The 10,558-nt window shown below is 35.3% G+C and overlaps 2 protein-coding genes across 6 annotated transcripts; one reads left to right on the top strand and one right to left on the bottom strand.

The window, feature by feature from the left end:
* Positions 1-1,440: 1,440 nt before the first annotated feature.
* Positions 1,441-4,022, top strand: LOC107810038 (homeobox-leucine zipper protein HAT7-like). Of its 2 annotated transcripts, none has more exons than XM_016634765.2 (3): positions 1,441-1,780; positions 2,192-2,568; positions 3,542-4,022. In XM_016634765.2, exons 1-3 carry the CDS (start codon positions 1,627-1,629, stop codon positions 3,851-3,853), a joined length of 843 nt encoding a protein of 280 aa, XP_016490251.2. In that variant the 5' UTR covers positions 1,441-1,626; the 3' UTR covers positions 3,854-4,022. The 2 variants fall into 2 exon arrangements, with proteins under 2 accessions (XP_016490251.2, XP_016490250.2); XM_016634764.2 differs by having other exon boundaries at positions 1,448-1,780; positions 3,536-4,022.
* Positions 3,261-9,949, bottom strand: LOC107810039 (ubiquitin-conjugating enzyme E2 2). Of its 4 annotated transcripts, XR_012707646.1 has the most exons (8): positions 9,608-9,947; positions 8,943-9,076; positions 8,795-8,820; positions 8,294-8,383; positions 7,275-7,363; positions 6,160-6,342; positions 5,534-5,671; positions 3,261-3,598 (listed from the first exon to the last, which is right to left on the bottom strand). XR_012707646.1 is itself a non-coding variant. In XM_075249619.1 (7 exons), exons 1-6 carry the CDS (start codon positions 9,752-9,754, stop codon positions 6,202-6,204), a joined length of 627 nt encoding a protein of 208 aa, XP_075105720.1. In that variant the 5' UTR covers positions 9,755-9,947; the 3' UTR covers positions 5,530-5,671; positions 6,160-6,201. The 4 variants fall into 4 exon arrangements, 3 of the variants coding, with proteins under 3 accessions (XP_075105720.1, XP_075105721.1, XP_016490252.2); XM_075249619.1 differs by lacking the exon at positions 3,261-3,598 and having other exon boundaries at positions 5,530-5,671; XM_075249620.1 differs by lacking the exons at positions 3,261-3,598; positions 5,534-5,671 and having other exon boundaries at positions 5,969-6,342; positions 8,943-9,072; positions 9,608-9,949.
* Between the last annotated feature and the right edge of the window lie 609 nt (positions 9,950-10,558).

Raw genomic sequence — 10,558 nt, 5'->3', positions numbered from 1 at the left:
GGTCATACAGTAGTAGATACCTAATGGAATTAATGGAAATGTACACAAGTTGGACCCCGACACGAGCGTTAACAAAAATAAAGAATGAGATGCAACTGCAGGTAACTCAAATAGAGAAGGTAAATTGCAAACTTAGTTATATTGCAACCCTCATGCCTGTGACTTGCCCATACCAAAAACTTTTGCGTCATATGTGGTCGACGCCATATTGGGTCCTAGAGTAAAAACGTCACAGCAAAAGGGCTAAATTTTACGAAGACAAAACAGCCTTTATTTCAGTGCCAAAAATTGATAGGAAAATGTGCGAGAAAGAGGCACCTCAACTTTCTCTGGGTTTTATCAGGTGATAGGTCGTCGTACTTGGCCACCACACTCCCACTGCTCATCGCACTCTTTTCCTCTTTTTAATCCTTTTTCCCCCACAACAACTCCACATCACAAGATTCCACTTTCCTTCCTTTCCCTACCTTCTTTATTTCTCACTTTGCAATGTCCGAGTCCAATGGAAAATAACTTGGAAAACAGTGCGAATTCTGATTAGTGGGACTTCAAAGTGGAAAAGTAAGTACAGAACACCTAATGAAAAATGCAAAAAAAAATAAAAATAGTAAATCTAATTGTATGTTAAGTGTTTGTTCAAGTATATTACTCCATATTACAGGCAGCAAAATTAAAGAGATTTGAGGTTATACACTCTCTCTCTCTCTCTCTGTAGATTTGTTCTTTTTTCTGTTCCATATAAAATATCAACTGTGGTTATAATTAATCATGAAAAATAACTTATCTGGTATTTAGAGATTCAAAAGCAAAAAAGAAAAGGAAAATCCAAATTTTGGTAATGGCGGCCCTTAGCTGTTCCTATTTTTCATGGAAAGGCATCAACCTATTGCGAGTAATTTGGGAGTTGCAAGTAGTATACACATATAAATAACTTTTTTATAAAAAGGGTATATATATATACACAGTCACATGCCTTCTTCAGATTTTGCGGCAGGTGATCATCCTATTATTCGATTCAATTCACCTAATTGTATCAAAGAACATCACTTACGAAAAACATTTTACTTAACACCAAACATGACCTCAAATTCAGTAATTTTCCTTTCGAAAGTTGATGTTGAATTCATGGATATTTCTCTCATTAAAAAGAGTAACGTTGTTAAATCTACCAATCTTGAAGATTGAATCAGATTGACTTTGTGGAGTACATAGCTCTAGCCTAGAGAGTTTACCTCTTAAATAATAGACATTGTATGTATATAGTACGTAGCGCTTTAAAAAAATAGTAAAAAAGTTGGACTTGTTATCTAGACACCTAAAGCGCAAGTCATAGGAAAAATACAAGGGCGTCACATTGCAAGTAAGGAGAATATTTGTGCTGATAATAAATTTTATAATAACATTTCACGTTATGTGTTGTTAATTCTTAACAAAAATAATTTATAAACTTCGCTGGCTTCCAGTCTTGCCATCTTGCCACCCCATGTTAATGTTCCCCCCTTGGCACCTTCCATGTTCCCACTTCAAAACCTCTCCTCCCCATTACACCTCTTGACTTATTAATTAACACCTCAAAAAAAGAAGATATATATGACTTTAATTGGTTTACTTTGTGCATAAGATAACATGCTTTTTAGTAGTACCATGGCTATGGCATTTGCCGCACCAGAAACTAATTCTGTTGATTTTCGAAACCATGAAGCAGCTAATGATGATCTCCCTTCCTCCTTCCCTAGTCATGTCTTTCCTTCTTCTTGTCCTCCTCATCAAGAATTTCAAGGTTCTCTCTCTCTCAGTCTATCTCTATGTATTTTTGTAGATAACTTGATGAATCCATGATTTAGCTAGAGAGTTAGTGAATTCTGCTCTTTATAATTTTTTCCGCACACATTACACATATAATGCGAGCTAAATGCATTGAATTTTACTGTGCTAAGGTGAATTTAGAATTTATATTTGATATGTTCAATTTTTACTTTTTAGCACTAAACCAATTACATTTTCTAAATTATGAGTTTTAAACTTGATATTCATTTTAATTTTACTGACATTTCACATACATATCTATGCTTCGTATAAAAAATGACCCATTCGTTTCATATTGCATCACGGTGTCTAGTCTAGATCTACCACAATGTGAGCTAGCTAGCATAATACTATAATAGTAGGAATATGACAAATTTATATGCAGGAATTTCACCGTTGTTAATGAGGAGAGCCATGTCATTTGATCATAATCAAGAATCGAGAGTGGAGGACGACATGTCTGATGATGATGGCTCTTCACACTTACTTGGGGAGAAGAAGAGGAGGCTGAATTTGGAGCAAGTGAAGGCACTTGAGAGAAGTTTTGAGATGGGGAACAAACTTGAGCCTGAGAGGAAAATGCAACTGGCTAGAGCTCTAGGGTTGAAACCAAGGCAGATTGCAATTTGGTTCCAGAACAGAAGAGCTAGGTGTAAAACTAAGCAATTGGAGAAAGATTACGAAATCTTGAAGAGACAATGTGATAAACTTAAGGCTGATAATGATGCACTCAAGACTCAAAACAAAAAACTTCACTCTGAGGTACGTAACACAATTGAACTTGACTTTTATATTCACACTGGAATTTGACTTAAACGTCTTTGGATCCTGCGCATGCTTAGGGCAGGCTATTGGGAAACTCACTCCATATTGCATTTTTAGATATTTTTTAGCTGAAATTAGTTTGGGTTTAATTTGATTTCTAGTATTTGATCATTGGCGTTATAGAAATTCACCATCACTCACAAACGCTGGCGGACGGGTTTGCAGTTTGGTAGAACCCAGTATTTATGTATGGTTAGAATTAGATATACATCTTAGAACTCACTCTCTCACCAAAAAATCCACAATATTAAAATTTTGGATCCAGTCAATTGCACCCACAAATGGTGTTCATGTAATTCATATTGTTCCAAGGCAAGAAATCAATTTCTTAGAAAATCAAGAACGTACATTTATTGTGTTTCTTTCAAATCTACCCTTGTTTTAATAAATGATACTGTAAAATTTTATGGAAGTCCCTCAATAATTATTTCTCATTTTGTGGATAGGCAAAGGACTATTTAGTCAAATGAGTGCTCCCTCCGGTCATTTTTACTTGGTATATTTTGACTTTTCACGTCCCTTAAGAAATAATAAATGAAGTGCATAATTTATCATGATACACATACTAATTAATGTATATTTTATTGAATTTGAGAAAATGATTTGAAATGAGTAATAAATATTGTGGGTAAAACAAAAATAAAATTGTTGTTTTCTCTTGATATGCGTAAAATGCCAAATAAAAGTAGACATCTATTTTTAGTATACATACCTTGTTAAAAGTGAACGGAGCGAGTAATTCTTAGTTAAATGATTGTTTAATGAGTTTGACAAAACCATAAACGATAACTGAAAAGACCGAAGGAAGTATGTACATGTTTTTTTTGGGTCCCTTCTAACTACTCACACACAATTCCCAAGGTTTTAATTGTTTATGTTTCGCATTGATGATTCTGGTGGGCAGCTGCAGTTATTGAGTCTGGGAAACCGAGAATCAGCTGGAGGTACACCACCAATGTTGTTTAACCTGAACAAGGAAAACGAAGGATGTAATTGGAACAACAATGGAAGTGGCGATGAGAACAACAGTACTATAGACGTAAATCTTGGAACCACAACAAGAACATCATCAACAAACAGTCCACTCAATAACCATGATGTTTTTCCAACAGCTTATAAAGTAGACCAAACTGTCAATGAAGAAGGATTTTGCAACATGTTTACCAATGTGGAAGATCAGACCAATTTTTGGCCATTGCCAGTGCAGCAACACTTTTACTAATTTTAATTTCTTTCAAGTTAAACCATTTTTTTGGGTCTTATGCGGACAGTTAAATTTACTGTGTGTATAGTAAAATGCACATATGTTATTGTACCAGGATTGTTATTAAAGACTTGAAAGTGACCATGTAAGAAATTGGTAATTGATATTACTAGTATTTGATTTTTTATTCTTGTGAGAGACAGATGTGCTGTTTTTGCAAGGTTGGACAACTTGGGAGGACAGATTAAAATAATAAAAAAGATTCGTGTTCTGAGCAATATCAGGAGAGACTGTGGAGTGTGGTGCAGGGTCACCTTTTCTGGCTATGGGCCATAACCTATACAATTCGAAAAGAGAAGGGCAAAAAAGGAAGATTCTCTCCTTGCACTAGTGTTTGTTGTTGCTTCAGATATGTAGCCTTCTTGTTTCTTTTCTTTAAATGTTTTGTTGGTTAATACCTGAATATTATTATACTTCCTTATTCCCATATTTTGTCATCTCATTTTATATGACGGTGTTTCATTGAATAAAATATAAGAAATCTATTTTAAAAAATTGACACATAAGCTAAAAATATACTACAAAATATCAAAGTGATCCTTACTACCAACAATTAAGAAGTGTGGGAGTTTTGTATGTCCTTTATATTCTGCCTCCACATAATAAGGTGACTTTTAGATCAAAGGGTCCTAACATTTCTTGTAAAGTGAAGATGATACGTCATACAATTAAATAGTTTCTAAATATAGAAATGTGACAATTTTTCTTTGACATACTAAAAATGAAAGTGTCACATAACATAGAATGGAAGAGATATCATTTTTGCGAGAAATATATATCATTTACTTATTGTCTAGTAAAAAGAAATGGTATGAAAATCATTGTAGAGAAGCTTCTTTTGACTGTGCAGTACTACTAATAAAGTTGCAGATTCTGATGATTTACAGATTGCTTTGCTGCTAAAACAATAATTACTAGTATGATTTTTAACGAAGAGTATCAAATATCAGAGTCAGGCCAGGAATCCAACCACAAAATTACGAGAGGGGAAAGGCCAAAGAGATAGGGATAAAGAAGAAAACAGAACAATGTTGTTTACGGGGGTGGGGAATGAGTCATTTTTCTATATTAGTAACTCTTTCTGCCTACTGTTGTGAGTTGTGACCTGTATGTCAGTCTCTGTTTAAAGAAAAAAAATTTGCAGACTCCTTTTCTGAGATGCTGAAATTTAAGTATGGCAAAAGGACAAACAAAAGAAACCAAAAGGAAACGAAATGAGAAAACACAACAATGTGTTCCATCAAAACATGAGGGGAGAGTCTGTTACGTCATATGATTATAGCTTTATATGCAAAAAAGGAGGAACTTGTATATTGCACACAAGCGCGTAATCACGATTTATACCTATACTATTATGAAGATTATATAATGAATTAGGCAGTCAGAATAGTCTGTCAGATGTCAAGCTAAATCACGCGTATAATTTGATGGTCACCATAAAAGGAAATGAAAAAGGAGAAAGTATGTGCAAAAACTTGGCTCAATTTATTACGAACAAAGAGAAAAATTTAGCATACATCCTTTGATTAGAACATTCGTTTTCAAACAAGAAAAATCAATTCTTGTGCTCGTAGATATGATACAAATATATAGAACCAACTTAGGCCACATTAAAATATTAATAGCTGCGATTCTAACCTGGAGATCTTCAGGTTACTATACCATTGTCTCAACCACTCAGCATCTCCTGAGCACAAACTACGAACTGGTTCTTGCAACATTTACAATTTTATAAAGATCAAGCATCTCCCGGGATGTCGATTGCCATGGATGGACCTCCATGAAGTTTATCATAATAAGTGTCAGCACGGGATCCATGAAAATGTGCATGTAAATCTTAAAGCTCAGACAGGCAGAGAAATATTCTCCAATCAGAATGATGTAAAATTAGAGGGATTGATCACTGATTTGTAATTTCCTCAATAAGTCTGTTGAAGGACCACTTATACCTAGAATCTACTTGGTTCAAGTCACCACGACAGACGCATAAGCAGTTGCAAGTGATGTACCTTCAGAGGGACTTCAATTGATAACAAAACCGCTATGCGATATTTTTCCTTTTACTCGTTGAGGTTTCCTTATAATTTATGGAATAAGAGCTTCCTTCAATTTCACATAATTGGATATAATACATAATACGTACAGAGTCTCATAGTCGAGCAGCAAAAGATGAAGATAAAGAAAATCAGAGCTCCTAACAGCAATAAAAGGACATTATCGCCCTACATTATTATAAATGTAGAAAAACACCTAAAACATCTCACTTTGATGCAGACAAGAGACGAGGGGAACACTATGTAACAGAGTCAGCAACAGAGACAGTCTGCTGTCCAGCTTTGCTCAACTATTTCACGCACCTTCCTGTTGTATTCGCACTTGTTCTCGCTAAACAGCCGTGCTGCTTCTGCATTAGCTGCTGAGTTAGTGCTTGGATCACAGAGCAACGACTGCAGTAGGAAAAAACGCATATCAGGGAGCTACTTACCAGCAATCCAGCATAGATGTTAATGGGTATACTTATACAGATCATTTTCTTTAGCTCAGGAAGATGCTGAAAAATGCTAACTTTTGACCCAGTTACAATTATAAAAATTGACTTGATTTTTTTTTTTTTGATAAGACAAAAAGTTTCATTAGTAAACACCAAGTGGTGTAAAAAATGATCTGATTCATATGTCCATCATCAGAGATTTATCTACCTACTTTTTGAAAATAACATTTGGAAATTTATCAAAATACACGAGACAATGCTAACCACCAACTTTTGAATTAACAATGACAAAAATAACTAAAATACCAGTGCCAAGAAAAGCTGCTAACTCACTAAATAGTACTAGGTATGTGCAACTAATGAGAGCATTTTTTACATGGGAATTAAACATAAGTAAAAATTTGCTTGAAACAATAAAGTTAGAGAAATGAAGAAAGACTTGCTTCTGTGGATTAAATTATCAAAACTAAACACGGATATTCAAAATTGTAAATCTTAACCTACTAGTAATCTCAAGAGAGAACTGAAAACTTGTGAATCAGCATTGAGAATAGTGTCACTCTGAGACACAACCATGTTATCTTCAGGCTACAAACATGTGCATGATGCTTCTTTTCTTCCTCTATTCATATGTTCAACCAAACTACTGATTGATTATCCTCAACATGCACATACTAGTTCAATATCTAAAGTAAGAAACTGGAATTCACAGATATAAAGCAGAACAGGTCATAGGTTGTCCATACTATGTGGGAGAAATGCATCGACGCATTCCCACCCCACCTTCCCCCCTCCCCCCCAAAAAAACCAAAATAATAATCATTTTAATTCTTCAAAATTATTTATGGAAACGAGGCATGGTGTTGCATTTAGAACATCTCATAATACCTGTATTGAGATAAGTATAGAAGCTACATCATATATAGGTCTCCACTCATTTTGCAAGATGTCCAAAGAAATACTTCCATCAGCATAAACTGAGCAACAATAAGCAAAAGCATAAGAGATCAGAAAAACTATACTAAACATGACAATATGAAAAAGCATAAGATAAGCTAATATGAAATGAAAAAAGAAGCAGAAGTAGGACGCAAGAGGAATTAAATGTCTACATTTCAAACAAAGTGATTTTACTCCTCTTTCAACAAAAAGGTTAGACATGAACACATTGGATACAAGTACAAGTAGCACACAGAGGATATCAGGAAAAAATAAAAGAAGATCATTTGAAATGGTTTTGTATCTAGACCTCCAAATGCACCAGCGTGTAGGTGAAAAACCATGGTGGTTCTAAGTGTTAAAGGGAGACAAGGTAGACCTAAAATCACGTTTTTGACAGGCTAACAATCTATTCAAATTCATGCAATCTTGGGAAAAAGTAAAGTACAATGGAAGAAATAGATCTATATAAGCAATACGAACTAGTTATGATTAAGGCTTAGTTTTATTGGTATGCTGGCTCAGTTCAATATCCGTTAGGGGCTTATTTAATCTTGTTGGAGGATTGTATATCAATAGAGAATGTAGAGAGAACTTCTAGGATTTGAGAACCTAATTTATTGAACATTGGAATGAGCTGGGTCAAATGGCGTAAAATAGATAGTGATGATTCATATAGCCACTAGCCAGCCCCAACTAATTTGGCATTGATGATTAGTTGTGATTGTTTTTGCAAAAGACTTGACAATGTAACGATATAAAACCAAACTGACCTTGCCCTCCTTGCATAACAATACATGCATACAAACACCCACACATATGTGAACGCAAAAGAGAAAATGCAACCAGACTTATTGTTCCACAATTTATAGTATAATGAACGTTCTTATCCTCTCAAAGGATTACAACTCTGCTAAGAGATAAAGAGGAGAAGAAAAGGAGGGGTGAGATATACTTCAGCTACTTACTATTTGGATGGAACATCCTGGACATAAAGTACACTTTTGGTGGCCTGTTAGGATAATGCTCTGTAAATTGAAGAGTCAGCTTAAACGTGCCTGTAAGCAAACAATATCACCCAACAATCAAAGTTAGGGCAGAAGGATATTTAACTTAGGAGAGGACACTGGTTATGCACCCAGCCACCCAATACCAATTCTAGAAAACCTTCTTCACTGGGAGGATAAAACAAGAACATCCCAGCATTGAAGGCACAAAGCAAATTGCCTACAAAGACTCCTGAATTACAATTCTGCAACTCAAACTGGACCATATCGACACAAGAAATCTTCACCTGATGCAGCTAACTTTCTGATATAAAACATATAGGGGCACCTTATTTGTTCATACAATTGCCAAGGCATAAATAAATCTCATGAGGCATAGGTATGATGGAGCGCTATTAAACACGAATGTTTAATTCACATCACAAACAAAAGGTGGTCATTAGCAACGTATCATTGCCTCACCTCCATCCCAGGGAGTGTCATCGGGGCTGCATTTCAAGGAAAGAAAAGCTATAAGTACAAATATACTGCTGTTTGGGCAGGGAGCAATCAGTTTCAAATTCCAATTAGTTATGGTACCATGATTTTCAATCAATTCCAAATGTCATACCCGAATATAACAGCATTCCATAGCATTATATTGTTGCCATAAGGTGCACCATTGATGCCTTCAGGAGGATCGTGTAGTAACCGCTTGAAATCCCTCATTAATCTTTTCCTCGCTGGTGTTGACATCATCACTGCCTAATTAAGAAATCACAATTCAAGTAAACACAAAACTCATTAAAGAACCTTATTTTCCATGATTACTAAGGCAGCTAAAACATATCGAACTTTAGACCAAAGCCATGGAGGCAGGCTTCTGTCTGAGGCAAGGTTCAAATCTCTGACATGCGCCTAACGCACACAACACATGCTCGCTCTTACTACTTAACCAAAGCCCTGGAGGCAGTATTATGTAAAGTTATTGTGTGTGTATTGAAAAAATTCAACTATATAGTAAAAGCAACAGGAGCACCCCGCACGAGCTGCCGATCTGCCACAAAGCTATATAGGCCAATATATGAGGCAATCGAATGCTGCAAAATTAAGCCAAAACGAAACAGAGCATTGCAACAATAACAACAACTACACCTCAATCCCAGGCAATAACTAAGAGTATTGCATAAAGAAAAAATTGTCAATTCACTAGGGTTGATGTGAAAAACGAACAGCCCAAAAACCAATCACGTGAATTGATGCAGAAAAGCATAGGTAAGGGGGAGATCCATTTACCTGAGAGCCAAAGCGGCAATATAATTTTGAAAGATAGTGGACGGCGTTTGAATTTGAGCTTGGAGAATCGGCCGCCGTGATTAGTGTCCCCTTTGCAATCGTCAACTTAAAGAGTGAAAATTTGAGTTTGATTTGGGCGAAATACATAAAATGACACCAAATCTTGTAGTCATCCTCTTACACACCGGAAAATTACGGGAATATTATTACACACCTAAATTTTTTGAGGTATTTTTATTACACACCATTTTTGTGTTGACAACTTCTATTTGAAAATTGCATCACACGTGCTAATTAGAGTGTGACACGTGTCATAACTCAAAAAAAAGAAAAAAAGGAGCCTACACCACAAATGATAATATTTTAGAAAAGAAAAAAAAAACAGAAAAGAAATTCCCCTCCACCCCTATCCTCATCTTCCCCAAGTCCCCTCCCCGGTTCTTTAATCTCCCCCACCCAACAGTTGATTTTCTATCGAGTTAAGATTTTCTCTTAGCTTTGAATCTCTTGAAAACTTTTGTAAAACTTTTTGATATGTTGAACATAACTGAAAACGAATTTGAAGAGTTAGAAAATATAGACTGATTTGGAAGAAAGAGAGAATAAAGAGGAAGAAAAAAAGTGCACCGATTGACAAAAGAATATCATATTTTCCGGCAAGACATCCATATTTTCCGGCGATCGAGCTTCCCTTTTATATTTTTTTGAGCTCAAATTTAGTGAAGTGCACATGGTAATCCATGTTAGACTTCCCAGATTAGTTTTTAACAATAAATCACCAATACATTCGGGTTTCAAATCTGGGTTTTTAAATAGGAGTACAATTGAAGGCTTCTTCAATGGTACCTCTTTTTTTTTTTTACTCTTCAAATTCGAAAATTTGAGTGAGTAATAATACTCGATTCAAAGTAGTTAATTAATCAACTTCCAACACCCAATATCACTTTATTC

Source organism: Nicotiana tabacum, chromosome 3 (assembly GCF_000715075.1).
Source record: "Nicotiana tabacum cultivar K326 chromosome 3, ASM71507v2, whole genome shotgun sequence".
NCBI classification, from domain to species: Eukaryota; Viridiplantae; Streptophyta; class Magnoliopsida; order Solanales; family Solanaceae; genus Nicotiana; species Nicotiana tabacum.
This window is presented reverse-complemented; position numbering and strand designations above follow the sequence as displayed.

Excerpts from the sequence above, each read along its gene's own strand:
- LOC107810039 (XM_075249619.1), bottom strand. The coding sequence starts at position 9,754 with ATGTATTTCGCCCAAATCAAACTCAAATTTTCACTCTTTAAGTTGACG. Across the intron at positions 9,077-9,607 it reads ATTGCCGCTTTGGCTCTCAG|GCAGTGATGATGTCAACACC; the intron begins GTAAATGGATCT and ends TTTCTTAATTAG. Across the intron at positions 6,343-7,274 it reads CTATACTTATCTCAATACAG|TCGTTGCTCTGTGATCCAAG; the intron begins GTATTATGAGAT and ends TTCCTACTGCAG.
- LOC107810038 (XM_016634764.2), top strand. The coding sequence starts at position 1,627 with ATGCTTTTTAGTAGTACCATGGCTATGGCATTTGCCGCACCAGAAACT. Across the intron at positions 1,781-2,191 it reads TCCTCATCAAGAATTTCAAG|GAATTTCACCGTTGTTAATG; the intron begins GTTCTCTCTCTC and ends ATTTATATGCAG. Across the intron at positions 2,569-3,535 it reads ACAAAAAACTTCACTCTGAG|CTGCAGTTATTGAGTCTGGG; the intron begins GTACGTAACACA and ends TCTGGTGGGCAG.